The sequence below is a fragment of the Spermophilus citellus genome, assembly GCF_964194105.1.
Source record: "Spermophilus citellus genome assembly, chromosome: 3".
Lineage (NCBI taxonomy): Eukaryota > Metazoa > Chordata > Mammalia > Rodentia > Sciuridae > Spermophilus > Spermophilus citellus.
The window spans coordinates 82,294,820-82,311,785 of record NC_138184.1 but is presented as its reverse complement, the minus strand read 5'-3'; the positions used below and the strand labels follow the sequence as shown (position 1 = coordinate 82,311,785).

The 16,966-nt window shown below is 54.2% G+C and overlaps 1 protein-coding gene across 1 annotated transcript in view; it reads right to left on the bottom strand.

Annotated features, from left to right (window-relative positions):
- Positions 1-10,257, bottom strand: part of LOC308645226 (putative RNA-binding protein 19) — a gene marked incomplete at both ends in the record, with an annotated part of 40,380 nt that extends 30,123 nt beyond the window's left edge. Inside the window, 8 exon segments of the mRNA XM_081287304.1 lie at positions 166-246; positions 1,260-1,496; positions 2,956-3,153; positions 3,383-3,421; positions 3,510-3,515; positions 3,518-3,628; positions 5,457-5,639; positions 10,147-10,257. Coding sequence (XP_081143430.1) covers positions 166-246; positions 1,260-1,496; positions 2,956-3,153; positions 3,383-3,421; positions 3,510-3,515; positions 3,518-3,628; positions 5,457-5,639; positions 10,147-10,257 — 966 coding nt within the window.
- Between the last annotated feature and the right edge of the window lie 6,709 nt (positions 10,258-16,966).

The following is a 16,966-nucleotide window of genomic DNA, read 5'->3' as shown; positions in this document are numbered from 1 at the left end:
GTAGGCAGCCATCTCCTTTCCTTCCCTGAAGTCATCTGTCAGCCTCTGGGCCTCATATTCCTTCTTGCTCTGGACACTAAGATACTAATGGCCTCAGGCAACAGAAGCTCCCCTCCCACCCCCATCTGTGCCCGCAGGTGATCTTCCTGTCCTCAGAGCACCTACCTCTGTGACACTGAACGGGGCTCCCCGTAGCTTCACGGTGTGGGCCGTGGTGGGTTCCTTCTGGTTTGCTGGTTTCTCTGTCTGAACAAAGAGAAACGACCACAGTGGATTCCCTGGGGCAGCGGTGGCAGGGGACAGACTGGGACATGGCAGCTCTAGGAGTGGAGGCTACAGGGTAGCACGAGAGTGCTGCATCTGTGCCCGCCACAGGCTCAGGGTCCAGGCACAGGTGGAGGTGGCAGCTGCGGGTCTCCATTTGCCTCTGAGGGCTGCAGCCAGGGCTCAGGGCACCCTGGCGGGGAGAGCAGCGCCCCAGGCCATCGAAGGGCAGGGGAGATGGAAGGAGCCCCGGGGCAGAGACCTTGCTATCACTGATGTCTGCTGGACCAGTGACACACAGGTGCTGCAAGGAGGTCCCTTCCAGATGAGGATCAGAGAGGCCTGTGGGGCTGCAGCACCCTCGAGGCCCAGCAGTCACACAGGGTCAGAGCTGAGACTGAACCCCTCGCCCTCTGATCTCCCTGGACAGGGAAAGGGTGGGCATTAGAAAGGAGGGTGAAGAAGAGCAAGGGGAAGAGGAGGAGGCAGACGGAGCCCCTTCCTCTTGTTGGAGCTTCCACCGAAGGGACTGGGATGCACGCACGTCCAATGCCCTGTGTCTGGAGGAGTGGACTCCGGGTGGGAGTCGCGTCCACCTTTACAATCTCAACCTTAGAGCCTGACAGACCCGCGCCTGGGGCCTGACCTGTCACTTCCCTTCTCTGGGCCTCAGTTTTCTTACCTATAAAATGGAGGCAGGAGAATGCCTGCTGAGTGACTGTGACAGCATCCAGTGACAGCAGGTTTGTCCATCAACGAGGAGCCCACCCATACCTGCCTGCCTTGTGACTGAACACCAAGTAACCCAGCCGCCATCACCTCACTCGTGCCCAGAGCCCCGGCAGGCCACCCCTCTCGTGTAGCAGGCAATGAGCCCAGAGGATCGGGGAGTGTGTGACGGGTTGCTGGGCTCTCCTCCACGTCACACCCCCAGCCGTGGGGCCACAACCCCAGACAGGCACACAACCCCCGCTGTCCCTCCTGCAGGCACATACCTGGGCTCCGGGCTCCTGCGGCCTCCCCCTCTCAGGCAGGGTCCCTGGGCTCCCTTGCTCCAGCTGGTCGGGGGCGGCAGGGGACTCCTCTTCCTCGCTGCCTCTGTCACAGTTTACGGCTTCGTCCTCGCTTTCCTCCTCCTCTGAGGAAGAGGACTCGGCTGCCACCACCTTGGACTTCAGGTACTCCATGTCCGACAGCCCCGGCTGGGCAGCCGCCTTAGCTTCCAGGCCTTGCTCTGCTGAGAGGGCAGGGAGCGGGGAGGAGGTCACCCTCCTTAGCAGCGAGAGACTTGGGCAGCACAGGGCTGGAAACTTGGGGGGTAGCCTGTGGACCACACTCACCACAATCAGGGCCCTGGTGCCCAGCGGCCCAATAAACCCTCTGATAGGCACCATGAGAGGGCGAAGCTCCCGTGCCACACACAGCTCCATGGCTCCCTGCCGCCTGCCAGGCTCTCCCCTGGACGGCCCCTCCCAGTCATCAGTCACCTTCCCAATTGTGTCATGTACACTAAGGGGCTTCACGTGCCACAGAAAGCACTTACACAGCAGAACCGTTTCTACAGTGAACCCTTTACGGTACCCACCCATCATCTCACAGGGCCACCCACATAACCCTGGTGGGAGCCACGCTATCATCCACTTAGGCAGCAAACACCCCAAACATTAGGACCTCACCCCAGTCCAGCTCCAGGGCTTGGCCCCTGGCTTCCTCACCTGCTATCTGCTACCCTGTGGGAAGCACACAGGTGTGAACGGCTTACAGGGGACACCTGGTGATACGCTAGCTGTTGAGGGGTGCTACAGAGACAACCGGGAGGGAGGAGTGTGTCTGCGCAGCTGTCACGACTGTCCTTCTAGCCTCACACCCCCACCCATGAGTTCTGGACGCTGAGCATGGAGCCCCAGCCCCTCCACTCCAGGCCTGTGTGAGCTCCTTGGGCCCCACCCTCCCTGCCCCAGTGCCCAGAGCCAGTCTGCCCTGCAGCTGCGCGCTCCCCTGTCCTGAGCCCCTGTGATGCTGTGCCCTGGTCTGCGACCCCCTCTGCCCCCGGCTATGTGTCCCACCATGTCCCACAAGTCCTCCAGGTCGCAGCTTAGCACAGAAACCCTGCCAGGTGCAAAGGTGACGCTAAGTACACATCCTCTGCCCTCAGCCAGCCTGACCAACCCCCAACCAGAGCTGCCACCCCATACTGCAGCCAGTCACTAGCCACCAGGTGCCCCAGCACGCTGAGCCTGAGAGGACAAAGGCTCACCCACCCCACAAGGCCTTCCCCGGCAGTTCCCTCCCAAGCTCTCCTGCTTCCTCTCCGTAGCGGCTGTGACCCCATGATGCGTCCCTGGGTGCTCATCTGTTTACTCCTCTCCTCTCACCACAATGACAGCTGACAGCACCACGGGGCAGGATTCCTGTCTATGGCTCAGCACTACATCCCCAGAGCCCAGCACGCGGCATGCAATCAGCGAACTCTGCCGACTGAAAAGCAAGTGACTAGGAGCAGTCACGGCAGACCTTCTTGCAGGTGACCTCATCTCCCCACTAGAAAGCTCCCGAGCCATGTCTGGACAGCCCCAGGCCTGGTGTCTGAGGGAGGGGCAGCCAGTGCCTGCCAGCAGGTGTTGGTGGGCCACAGGGCTGCAGCTGAGGGACACAGGTGCACAGGCACAATGCCCAAGCCTCAACTCCTGGCTCCTCCTCGGCGGCCTCCTCCTCGGCCTCCTCCTCAATCTCCTGCCCAGAATCGGAGTCAAAGTTCAGGTAGTCACTGGTCGGCTTGCTCTTCCCCTTTGGGAACTCAGTGTCCAGGGCACCATTTGCCCAAGTGGCCACCTGTGTCCGCTTCTGGTGAACCGACAGGAACTCCTGGAACTCGGTGTCTTCCTTCAGCTGGGGGCACCGGAGGCAGGCATCAGGGACACAGGAGAAGAGGCAGAGGGGACTCAGTGAGGCTTAGCCCTCCAAACTCCCAGCCGGGAGAGCATCCTCCTCATCTCTGGTGGACCCCGAGTCCACAGGGACACGGCAGGACACTCGAGGTGTGGGCTCTGCTTTCTGGACCAGCCTGCACCCCTCCAACCAGCTGCCCCCGCCCTCTCGGTCAACAGGACAGACTCACCTGCTCCAGTTCACGTGGGGCCTTTTTCTTCTTGTCATCCTAAAAACAGAGGCAGAGGATGAGGGCCACATGGGAGGGGGAGGGCAGATGGAACACAGGCCCGGTGCTGGCGCGGTCACCTGCATACCTTCTTAATTTCCGGGGGGCAGAGCCTTGTGAGGGCTGCTCAGGCTGCCTTGGTCTCTGGGCATGTTTGCTCCAGGCTGGGGGCTTTGTTGGATCCCCAAAGGACTTACAGAACTCTACCTGCATGAGAAAGGGCGATTGTCACACCTGCTGTGACAGCCACAGTCCTGAGGGTCCTGTCCTTCAGCACCTGGAAACCTGGGCTTTACAGACAGGCAGCTGCCACTAGTAGAGCATAAGCAGAGGACTACCACCCCGCCTTGGCTTTGTCCTCCGCGAAGGCACCACACTAGCTACCGTCTACTGGGGAGTTCAACGCAGCACCCGAGTGCCCTGTGAGGACCGTGGACACGCTGAGCCTCCGAGCAGCGGGCAGTGAAGCCACAGCTATCCCCAATTCAAGACCAGAAAACTGGAGCACAGAGATGTGAAGCAACTTGCCCCAGGTGACCCAGGCCCTCAGGGACAGAGACTGGGGACTCAGGACCATCCATGCCAAATGGTGGCTCTGAGGATGGAATGAGATGATGTAGGCCAGTGATCAGCAAGGGCGGGTGCAGGGGACGCCTGTGCTCCTATGATCACTGGTGACCAAGAGGCAAGCTCCGCTGGTCTGGGAGAACCTCCCAGTTAACGGGAGATGGGGGGTGGGGGTGGGGGGCCCGGGGCCAGGAATGTGCTGAGGATGAAGCCTGAGCCAGACCTCTCCAGACCAAAGCCTCCAACGCACTCTCAGAGGTGACCCTGGTGAGGGCCGGTCCTGCTGGGAGCCTGGAGTGACAACTCCCAGACAGTTAAGGACGCCCTGGTCACCCACCACCCTCCCCAAAGAAAGAGCCTGCCATTTGGTCACATCCTGGCTGCGTGGACTTCCACAGCAGTCCCTTAAGTCTATGGTGAAGGTCAAAAGGCTGTGACTCCAACTCCTGTCACCAAAGATGAACCACCAGAGCCTGGGTGACCCCGCAGGCCACCACGCTCACACCACACAGAGTGAGAGGTGAGGCCATGTGTCGCCTCGGCTCTATGCTGCTCCATCTTGGCTTTTCCCTTCTCAGCAAAAGGCTGGGGATGTTTTATCATGTCAATGAACACCTGTGAGTGACCCTTGTGGGACCTCCTCCTCCAGGAAACTTTCCTGACCCCTCCCTGGCCAGGGTGGGTCCTGCTCAGTTCTCCCAGGGTCCCTGACCCAGTGACCACCCTGAACTCAGCACCTGCGTCTGCCAGCGCTCCTGAGGACAGGGACTGGTGGCTCCTGAGTGCCTGCTGTCGGGCAGTGAAGGACACACACCTGTGGCTCAAGTGCCCTCCTGGCTGGCAGCACAGGTGCCACCGAGGCTCCAGAAGGCCTGTTCTTCCGCGTGACTCCCGCACTGAGCCAGAGCCCGGGGCGGGCCCAGCAGCAGTCTGACTGGCTCCGGGAGAGTCTTACACACAGAAGAGCGGGAACCGCTGAGGCAGGCCAAAGGCCTCAGGGCCTAAAAAGGACAGCCTTGGGACCCAAGTGTCGCTGACAGGTGGAGCGGCGGGTGACACTCTGGACAGGCAGGCAGGGGTGTTGAGAGCCACAGCCGAAGGGGCCCCAGCAAACTTCCAGCTGCCAGCTGATGATTGGCTCACAGTGGCCCCAGAAACTTCTAGCTGATTGGCTCCTCTGCGGTGATGCTCATTGGGCTGTTTCCCTGCCCTTTCAGACTACGGAGCTGCTCAATGGGGGACTTTTTTTGGCTCCGCCCACGCAACCCAGCCAATTGGCCTCAAGAGCAGGAGGAGGGTTGGAGGTTGAGAGGCTTGTGGGAGGCTATGGTGGCAGTTGGGCTCTGAAGGTTTTTCCTGAGGAGCTGTGTGGTGTGGTGTGTGTGTTCTAAAAATAAAGTTCGTTTCTTTTGACAAGTGGCTCCTGAATTGTGCCCAGCCAGACTGCGGGGGGGGGGGGGGCACTCACTGTGATCCGGGACGTGTCAATAAAGCTCTTGTTGAAGTGGTTCAGCGCAGCCTGGGCCTCCTCCTCGGACTTGAAGCCGATGAAGCCAAACTTGCGGAACTTGCCATCTTTGGTGAACTTGAGGCTGCAGTCGGTCAGCATGCCGAAGGCGGTGAAGAGCTGCCTGAACCGCTCCTCCTTCATCTGGAACAGAAGGTGGGAGGAGCTGGCGAGTCCTTCAGCAAGGGACAAATGGCTAGAAACCTGGGGCTCCAGGACTCTAGGGGCGACCAGAGACGAGGAGGTGGCAGTGTGCTGTGCCAGTCAGGTCAGGTCCCTGAAAGAATGAACAAGGCTCGTTGTTGGAGAAAATGCCCGTTTATTGAGGAACTGCTCTGCATATTTATACAGCCAGGGGTGGTTTGACAGTTATGACAGTTTAACGGTTGAAGGGTTTGACAGTTGGCATGGGGTGCTTTCTGATTGGTGTGTAAGGATCGTGTGAGACACAGGGCTAGTCTGATTGGTGGGTAAGGATCATGTGAGCCAGCAGGGCTAGTCTGATTGGTGGTAAGGGTCATGTGAGCCAGCAGGGCTCACCATTGGAGGGCTCTTCTGGGGGATGGGGAAATTCTTTTTGAGCCCTGATGACTCCCAACAGTCCAGGCTCTTACACTGGAGCCATGCCCTCAAGCAAGCCCTCCTCACTTCACTGGTGAAGAAATGAGACTCACGAGGGCCACAGGATGTCTCGGTGCTCTGTGTGGCTGCTACAAGGTTAGGAACAAGGACAGAATCATCATCATGCCGCTGCCCAGTAGCCACTTCAAAGGGGTGGGCAGAAGGAGGGCCAGATGGAGTACGCACGCTCTGTTGTTCACAGACTCCCCAAGGATGCCCGCACCCTAGCCCCCCAGATGCTGCTTACACACCAGACATGGCACACGGGATTTTCCATGTGATTCAATTAGGAACCCTGAGATGAGGAGAGGACCCTGCATTACCCAGGTCCGAAGTAATCAGGAACATCAGAGTCAGAGAAGGAGATGTAATGAGGGAAACAGAGGGAGAGAAACTGGAAGATGCTCCGCAGCACTCTGCAGACTGAAGTTGAAGGGTGTGGCCTGGAGCCACTCAGGGCAGGCAGCCTCCAGAAGCAGAAAAAGTGAAGGAACAGGTTCTCCCCTGCAGCCTCCAGAGGATGGCTGTTGAGAGCCACAGCCAAAGGGGCCCCAGCAAACTTCCAGCTGCCAGCAAACTTCCAGCTGCCAGCTGATGATTGGTTCACAGCGGGCCCCAGCAACATCTAGCTGATTGGCTCCTCTGCAGTGATGTTCATTGGGCTGTTTCCCCGCCCTTCAGACTGCCAGCTGATGATTGGCTCACAGCGGCCCCAGCAACATCTAGCTGATTGGCTCCTCTGCGGTGATGTTCATTGGGCTGTTTCCCTGCCCTTTCAGACCACGGAGCTGCTCATTGGGGGACTTCTTTGGCTCCGCCCACGCGACCCAGCCAATCGGCCTCAAGAGCAGGAGGATTGTGGGAGGTGGTGAGGCTTGTGTGGGTGAGAGGCTTATGGGAAGCCGGTGGTGGCAGTTGGGCTCTGAGGGTTTTTTCCTGAGGAGCTGTTTTGTTTGGCGTTTGTAGTTCTAAAAATAAAGTTAGTTTCTTTTGACAAGTGGCTCCTGAATTGTGCCCAGCCAGACTGCGGCAGATGGCAGCCCTGCTGACACCTTAAGATCTCTGACCTCCAAAACTGTGGGAATCAATATGCACTGTCTCACCTCAGGAAGTGTGGCCACCTGTTATGGCAGCCATGGAAATGTGACAGAACTTGGTCCCACAATCCCCATGGTCCCAGGACCACCCTCACAGCTCAGCGACTTTTCCCAGCAGAGGAGATTCGTGTGGCTGGTAGCGGGACCAAGAGGCACAGGGGCAGCCACAACAACCAAACAAGCTTGAAATAAGAGGAGCCCATAGGCGTTCGCTGCCCAGCAGGAAGAAATCTCCAGAGGAGCTGGATAATAACTCCGAGCTCATCCAAATCTCACAATCACCAAGTTAGGGACTTTTAGGCACATTTTAGAGAAGAGAAAATGGGATCCTCAGAGGATAAATGACCTGCCCAAGGTCTACAGAATGGAGAGCTCTGTCAGCTCAGATTACAAAAGTGAACTCACTCCCCCACTGCACGGGGACACCTCGCTGAAGTCTGACCCATCATTCTGCTGCTGTGGCGACCGCGGAGCGCCCCTTCACTCTCAGGGTGCTCCTATACCGCCTTCCACAGGAAGCCTCTCTGAGACCCTGCAGCCTCCGCAAGGATGGCAGCCCCGCTGACCCTGTGGGTCAGTAACCAAAGCCCCCTGTGCTCCCGCAGCACCGGCTCACACTTCAATCCCTGCATCTTAATCTGTTTCCCCTGCAAACTCCATGAAAGCAGGGACCAAGTCTTGTCCACTTCAGTCTACACTGTCAGCAACCCCAGAAGTACTCAGGATCCAATGTTTATCTGTTGGAAGATAATTAAGACAAGGGCACGCAATCATGCTAAGCGAGACGGGAGGTGCAGTGGTCAGAACTGCTCATTCCAGACAGACGCCATTTCAATTCTGTCACTGTTGTATAAGTTATCACAAGTGAGTGACTTCAGGCTGATCACTTTACCTTGATGTGCCCTGGTTTCTTCACTTTTAAAATGGGTATAGAAGCCGACTTGCAGGGTTGTGTGAGGAGTAAATGAATTACTTCACCTAACACATCTGAACAGCGCCTAGCACACAGTAAACTCTTCAAGGGCTCACTACTATTGTTAATGCTTGTTGTTAATTCTTTCATCCATCAGGCAAGATGAATGATGAAAACATCTCTAGCAATTAGAGAAATGCAAATCAAAACTACTCTAAGACTTCATTTCGCTCCAGCCAGAATGGCTGCTATTAAGAATACACACACCAATAAGTGTTGGTGAGGATGTGGGGGGAAAGGCACACTCATACATTGCTGGTGGAACTGCAAATTGGTGCAGCCAATATGGAAAGCAGTGTGGACATTCCTTGGAAAACTTGGAATGGAACCACTATTTGACCCAGCTATCCCACTCCTTGGTCTATACCCAAAGGACTTAAAAACAGCATACTACAGGGACACAGCCACATCAATGTTTATAGCGGCACAATTCACAATAGCTAAACTGTGTACCCAACCTAGATGCCCTTCAATAGATGAACAGATAAAGAAAATGTGTTATATATACACAATGGAATATTACCCAGCAATAAAAGAGAATAAAATCGTGGCATTTACAGGAATATGGATGGAGTTGGAGAATATCATGCTAAGTGAAGTTAGCCAATACCAAAAAAAAAAATGCGGACTGTTTTCTCTGATATAAGGCAGCTGATTCATAGTGGAGTAGGATCATGGGAGGATTAGATGAACTCTAGATAGGGCAAAGGGGTGGGGGGGATGGAGAGGGGGCATGAGCTTAGAAATAATGGTGGAATGTGATGGACATCATTTTATAAAATACAGGTACGGAGACAACAATGATGTGAATATACTTTGTATACAACCAGAGATGTAAAAAATAGGGCTGTATATGTATCATATGAATTGTAATGCATTCTGCTGTCACATGTAACAAATTAGAATAATAAGATGAACAATGGGAGAGGAAGCTACATTGAGATGCAAAATGAAACTAGGAGGGAAAAGAAGGGTGGCCATGCTGAAACTCTCATCCAACTAAGTGAAACATCAGGAGACACTGTTTAGAGCTGATGGATAGCTGGGAGCCAGCACACACCTGTAATCCCAGTGCCATGGAAGGCTGAGGCAGGAGGATCCAGAGTTCAAAGCTAGGCTCAGCAATTTAGTGAGGCACTAAGCAACTCAGTGGGACCCTGTCTCTAAATGAAATACAAAATAGGGCTGGCGATGGGTTCAGTGGTCGAGTACCCATGAATTCAATCCCTGGTACCAACAAAAAGCTGATAGATGGATCAGTAATACACATCTTAAAAGTATACCACTTCAGGTAAAGAGCAGGATAGTTAAAAACAAGAATATTTAGAAGAATCGATTATGTAAAGTCCTCATCTTTCATAGTACAGGGAATCGGCAGATGGGTCCCTGTGATAAACTATAGGGGTGAGCAAAGTACCTGAGTATGTAGAGAAGCCTCTGGGGAGTCCTTCTAAAAAGAAACCACTTGAAGATGGATATTCTCAGAAAGACTTTGCTTCTCATTTTACATACCATGGTCCAGCTTTGATTTTTTTAAATTGTGTGGCATAAACGCCTCCCACATGACAAAGAGAAAAAAACAAAACTAAAAAAAAAAAAAAAAAAAAAAAAACACAATAAAAACGAAAAGGCTCCTAACATTCTCTGTCTAGGGAAAGAGACACCGAGGATGGAGGCAGGAGTTCAGAAGACACTCTCACACCATCCAAAAGGCTGGCTTGGTATTTGGGGCATGCTTTCCTGGCCACACCTGTGGTGTGGGTGCTCTCTATCCAAGAAAAACGACAATGATACAGGAACGACGACCCACTTGGGTACACCGCAGCCGGAAACATCACCACAACCATCCACCTGCAGGATTTCGCTAGGAGCCTACCATGGGCTGGGTTCTGTGCTAGGCGGGGATAAAGGGCTTAAAGGGTCCCATTTTCAGATTCCCAACACCAGGCTCTCTCCTCACCCCATTCGGGAGGTTCTTTATGATCAGTCGCGACGTGGCACCAGGTTCCTCTGTTCTGATTCCAGCACCTCTGGACAGTAACTGCCCATGACAACTTTCAAGCTGTCCCATGGGCGCCGCCACCTTCAACAAATCAGAGCAAAGTCACGTGGCCCTGCTCTCGGCCGGCCCACTTAGAAGTGGGCGTGGCCAAAGCCTGACCTGCCTGAGGAGGTCACACCAATAAGAGGCGGGCCTGTGTGCTTGCATTCTGCCCAGGTGCAGGTTCTGAAGAGGCTCCGGGAGAGCGCAATGCCATGGTCCTGTCGGCAGGGGGCGCCAGATTCCAACCTCTGCAGGGGTTGCGGGGGATCTGCGCTAGTTGGAGCGCTAAGCAGGGGATGTGGTTTTGTGTCCCTTTCTTATTGTACTTTACCGTGGATTTTTAAGACAGCCCTGAGAATGAGGGCTAGACTAAGGATCCCTGCCTCCCTTTGGGAGGTGGAGAAAAAGCCTTACTAAGCACTGCAGGGAAAATGGTAGAATGTGCATTTTGGGAACAGTCCCATTTTGCAGGCAGGACATGGGGGACCTGAGGAGTGAAGCTACTACACAGAAAATCGGAGATTTGGTTGTGATTGTCGTTGACAGCTTTATCGAGGTACAATCCACTTCCTACAATTCACCCACTTAACATGTACAACTCAATGGTCTTTAGTATATTTGCCAAGTTTTGCAGCCACCACCATCACTGTCAATATTAAAATGTCTGTATCCCCTCCCCCCAGAGGAAACCTGCACCCCTTAGTTGTCACGGGCCAATTCCTCCTCCCTCCAGGCCCTGGCAACCACAGATCGACTTTCTGTCTCCCCGGAGTTGCCCCCTCTGGACATTCCACGCAAATGGAATCGGGCAACACTGGACACAAAACCACATCCCCTGCTTAGCGCTCCAAGTAGAGCAGATCCTGTGTAACCCCCTGCAGAGGTTTGTGACAGGCTTCCTTCATTTAGCATCATGCTTTCCAGATTCATCCGCGAGCAAGGTGAGTTGGTGCTTCCCTCTGATGCCTGCTGGCTAATATCTCATGGGCAGATAAAGAGAATTTCATCACCCAGTCCTCTGCTGATGGACATCTGGGCTGTTTCCACCTGTGGCTATTGTGGATAACGCCGGCTATGAGCTTTCAAGTGTTTGTGTGCAAGTGTGTCTTCGTTTCTCAGGGTGTATTCCTGGGAGGGGCATCGCCAAGCCACACAGCAGCTGCACCTGTAACCGCTCTATCAGTGGCATTTGAAGGTTCCTGTTTCCCCATCTCTTCTCACACTTCTTACTAGGTCTCGACCCATTCTGGCCACCTTAATGGGGGTAAAGCCACGTCTCCCTGTGGTTTGGGTTCGCAGGTCCCTGTTGACTCCTGTTCTTGAGCATCTATTTGTGAACTTTGGGCCGTTTGTGTATCTTTCTGAAGCAACCCCTGTCCCCATTCTCCAAGACCAGCTCAGACGTAGTGTCCTTGAACCCATCTCTTCCTCCCTGAGTCCCAGATGCACAGAGCTCATGCATCTACTGTAGCATAAGCACACAGATATTGATACCAGGAACATACTTAGCTGATTCCAGGGTACAGATGGGACCATGTGGTCTTCCCACCTCAAGGTGCCCAAGGGGCCCAAACATATCTGTCTTTGCAAAATGTTGCAGCAGGCACCAGGAGAAGGTGTCCCTTCCAAAGATACCTCCTCATCCTGGCCCCTGGCACCTGTGACTGTCAACTTGTTTGAAAGAAGAGTCTTTGCCCATGTGATGAAGGATCTCAAAATGAGAGGGTCCTGTGTCATTGGAGTGGATGTTGATCTAGTGACAAGTGTCCCTATGAGAGACACAAGAAGTCAGTCGTGCAAAGACAGAAGCAGAGGTATGGGAGTCCGAGAAGGGTCTGGGAGTCCCCTGCCCAGTCCTGTTTTCCTCCTACTTCCTGTTTCCTGTTGCAGCCTCCCATAGACTGAGCCAGCCAGAGACCAGAGACATGGTCGGAGCACCAGGCGCACACAGGTAGCTTATGGGTGCAGAGCAGGGTGGAGGAGCAGGTCAGTTCTCGGGAGACTGACCACTAGAGAGCGAGCAGCACCCAGGATAGCCTTGAAGCCAAGTGCTAACTAGTGTGTGACAAGTGCTGTCACTCAGTTGGACAGAGGAGCATGGGGTGCAGTCTCCCCCTGTTCCCCCCGTTCCTGTGAGCTAGGGCCACCGTGCATTTAGGAACAGTCCTCTGTGGGTCGAGGTTGGGAGGTCGGATCCTCCTGTGTCCAGCGAGGGCACATCTGCCCCTCCCCTCCCCTCCTTTCTGGGTGACCTTTGGTGTGGCCCTGGTGGTGGGTACATCGCCCCATCTCAGCCTTGTCTCGTGCTCACAGAAGCCCCATCAGGATGGTGGCCACATCACCATGGTGGCTAGCATGGTCCTAATGAGCACATTTTAACTGACCATCCAGGCTCTAAATGGAGTCACCACAAGGGGTTCTAGAAGGTGGGACTCTGCCCTGTGAATTTGGGAGGGGACCAGGAAGCAGGAGTGTGGCTGGAGGGACACACCCTTCATACTAAGAATTTTGTTATTTTAATTTTTTTCACTCCAAGCCCCCAAAGACAGCACGCACAGCCATGTGGCAGCCACACCGTCTCTGTGTCTTTAAGTGAAAGGACTGTGGGGCCCACTGGTTCCCTGGAGCTACTGTAACAAATTACCTGTAACCGGGCAGCTTAAAGTAACAGAAATTGTTCTCTGGCAGTTCTGGAGTCCAGGAATCCCAAAATGAAGCTGTAGGCAGAGCCATGCTGTCTGAAGGCTCTGGGGGAGGCTCCCTTGCCTCTTCCAGCCTCTGGGACCCCAGGGCTCCTTGGCTTGTGACTGCATGGCTCCAGGCCCCATGTCTGTCTTCTTATGGCCCCTCCTCTTTGATGTCTGAGTCCACCCTATGTCCCTCCTCACCTCTGATGACACACCTGCCACTGGGCAGAGGATGCTTTAAATCCAGGACGATCTCATCTCAAGACCCACAGTTAGTCTGGATGCAGTGGCTCATGCCTGTCATCCCAGTGGCTTGGGAGGCTGAGGCAGGAGGATTGTAAGTTAAAAGTCAGCCTCAACCAAAGCGAGGTCCTGAGCAACTCAGTGAGACCCTGTCTCTAAATAAAATACAAAATAGGGCTGGGGATGGGGCTCAGTGGTCAAGTGATCTTGAGTTCAATCCCTGGTACCAAAAAAAAATAAAATAAAATAAACCCTCAATTACATCTGTAAAGCCGTTTTTCCAAATAAGGTGACATCATCAGTCTGGGGATTAGGGTTGGGGAAGGCCAGACCTCACCCTGCCTCTGACCTCCATGGATGTCTGTTCAGTTTAAACTCACACGTGTAACAACGCACCCTCAACAACCCATGCTAGACAACAAGTATCTACTTCAAAACAGCAAAACAGCCAGAGAGAGAGAGGATTTTACATGTTCCCAACACCAAGAAATGGTAAATGTCTGAGGTGGTACCTAAGCCAGTTATCTGATGGTGACCCCCTCAAAAAGCACAATTATCATGAGTCAATTAAATTTTTGTTTAAATTTAAAAACATACCCTCCACCCTGGAAATTATGTTGGGGGTCCTTGTTTTGAGATTGTTCATTTATTCAACAGCTATTTCTATTTATTGATGTCTTTAATTAAATGATCATGGTGGGGGGTGGGGGGGTTCTGTGCCTGTGGCCCTGTCAAGATGCCTTTTGGGGGTGGCTCCAAGGCATGAGCCTTGGATGAGAGGTCAGATGGGGGCTGCCCACCGGCCCTGGCTGGCTTCATATGTTTTTTTATATCCTCATGAATGGCCTTTATTAAAACCTATGACTAAATATAGCCTTCCCCAAAGACATTCGCAAATCAGAAGGTGTTTTAAAGGTATTAAAAGAAAATGGAATGCTCTTTACGGATCTCCAGGTCCCCAGGCCTGCCCGGGAAATGTGGCCACCACATGTGGGGAGGAGAGGGCCATTCAGAGGCTCCGTGTTCCCGGGCCCTTCATAAGCGCACGCGTTATTGGACGTTATTATTAGCCCTCCTGGTCTCCTGACTCCTGTTCTGTCTCTGCAAGTACAATCCAGGGGTCCCTGGACCCCACCAGGACTGTGCCTAGGGACTGCGTCAACCAGGGAGGTCTGACGAGCTCCTGCCATGGCGGGGTGACCTCCAGGCTGTGAGAAGTCAGGGCTGGTCCCCAAGGGAACTACGTCCCACCCAGGGAAAGGCCCATGGGGGGGAGATGTTCCCAGGCCTGGACTCTTGGCGTCCTGCACAGGTTGGTGGGTCTCAGGCCAAATGAATGGGATCAACATCCCCCAGAAACCTGGGACTGTCCCGAGACCCCTCCCGCATCCTCAGCCTGTCTACTCCATGGGCCAGTTCCATCACCCACCCCTTCTTCCCCTGTCCCCACCGTCCTAACCTGGTCCTGCACCCTGTGGGTGACCCCGGGGTGCTGCAGGTTTAGTGGCTGAGAACCACACTCGTCACAGTCTTCAGTTCTCTGGGGAAGGGGGTCCGAGTCAGGGGGTGGGCAGGCTGCCTCCCTCTGGGGGCCCCAGGACGGGTCTGCTCCCACCTTTCAGACCAAGTGGTCAAGGTCAACGTCAATCGTGACCAGGCACAGTGACCGCACGTGGCCCTGGTTTGACGTCACATCAATGGCATCTGAGCCTCTGTGACATCTTGCCCAAGACCATCATCAGGTCCACCCATGAGAACACCAACGGCACCGTGAGGGACACTCCAGAAAACCTACCAGCACTCCCCAGAGCTGTCAGTGTCGTGAACAACGAGGGACAACTGCGAACCCGTCCCAGCTAGGAGGAGCCCACGGAGACCCGGGGACTCGTAATGTTGGATCCTGGGACAGATAAAGGACGCGGGGTAAAAGCTAAGGAAATCTGAATGATGCCAGACCTTAGTGATTGAGGATGCGTCCACGCTGGTTGACTGTGACTAAGAACCAGAGCAGAGCTAAGGACACTGCACGGGGGTGGCGTGCCGGAACTGTCCGCACCGTTCCCACGACTTTCCTTGTCAATCTAAAACCTACTCAAAAGTAGAGTTTGCGCGACGTTTTTAGAAGATATTTTAAATGCAGGGAAGGAGGGGCGCAGGCGGTCTGTGGGCCTAGACGTGGACGGACCCCAGGAGCGCTCTGCGTGGCCATGGGGGCGGGCTTTGTACCTTGCCTTAGCTTGTTTACTGACTGTTTGGCTGATGAGTCTTTGGCTGTGATGTCATCTTGTCCCCAAGGACAAACTGCATGACTTTAAGGGGTGTCGGCCTGGGCTCTCTTAGGTCAACAACTTCCCAGGGGGCCAGGGAACTCACACAGGAGACCAGGTGTGACCCGTCTCGGCCACACTCGTGTGATCAGGAGGCAGCTGAGCCTTGACCTCCCCATAGGCGCAGCCAGGGCTGAACCATGGAGATGGTGGGGCCCTCTTGATCGTGGCAGGAAACCATGAATGTCCACCAGGAACTGCAGAAACCACAGACCGTCCATCACACAGGGTGGGGCTGGGGAAAGGCCCAACTCATTCTCTCTCTCTCACTTTGTGGTACCAGGGACTGAACCCAGGGGTGCTCCACCACTGAACCACATCCCTGGCCCTTTTCATTTTTTTTTTTTTTAATTTTGAGAAACAGGGTCTTATCAGGATGCTTAAAGCCTTGCTAAATTGCTGAGGCTGGCTTTGAACCTGCGATCCTCCTGCCTCAGCCTCCCGAGCTGCAGGGATTGCGGGTGTGCACCGCTGCGTCCAGCTAAGCCAAACTCATTCGAAGAAGATGAGCTGGTTGCGTCTTGTCCTGGGCTCTGGAGGCTGCAAATCCCCGTGCGTCTGTGACCCTGGCTGCCTGTGGTGAGTCCGTTTCTTGACTGTAGCCTCGAGGTGCAGCCACTGCCCGCTGCCCTCCACCTACTCCACAGATCCCGCCCACGGGCAGCAGCTTCCTCTCAAGTTATTTGAGCCCCAGGTCCTCAGACCACAGAGCGGCCGTTGGTGGAACACGTCCCCTTACGACCATCACCACCTTCACACGTGAGCGAATCTGCTCATTCATTGGGTGACTGTGAGAACCTGTCCTGTGCAGCCAGGGCCAGCCACTGAGCACGAGGTGGCGATCGGACAGACAAGGCCCTGCCTCCATGGGGTCCTATCTAGTGGATGAGACTGAAGTTAAGACACACCCTTAAGGTTGTCACTGAACACATTCCCTGTGGGGCAAGCGCTTTGTTAGAAGAGAAGGCAGCTGTGACGTCAAGGTCACATCTAAGGTCTGCTCCTAGATGTGCCCTCCTGCCCCCTGGCTTTTCTTTAAGAATAAATAGTGCCACCAACTACCCGCCTGTCCTCTCCCCTTGTGCTGGCCGAGGTGAACCCTAAAACACCATGATGTGAACTAGCTAATCCTGAGATCTTCAAGGACAGGGAGCCCTGGAAAGGATGTAGGTAGACACAGGAAGTGGGGAGATCTGGGTTCAAATTGCAATGCTGACATTTCGTGCTGTGGGACCTTGGGTAAGTCAGTCACCTTCTCTGAACCTCTTGCCTCATTTATAAAGCAGGATCACTGACACCCACTTTCGGGGTGGTGGCGAGGATTAGAGATGATATATTCGTACCGTACAGTATAATACCCATAACAGCAACCACAAAATCATATTTTGTTGGGTCACAAAAAACTCTCAAAACAACCCAGTGATATAGGGACAATTATTACAGATGAAGACACTCAGCAGAGAGATGAAATGACTTCCC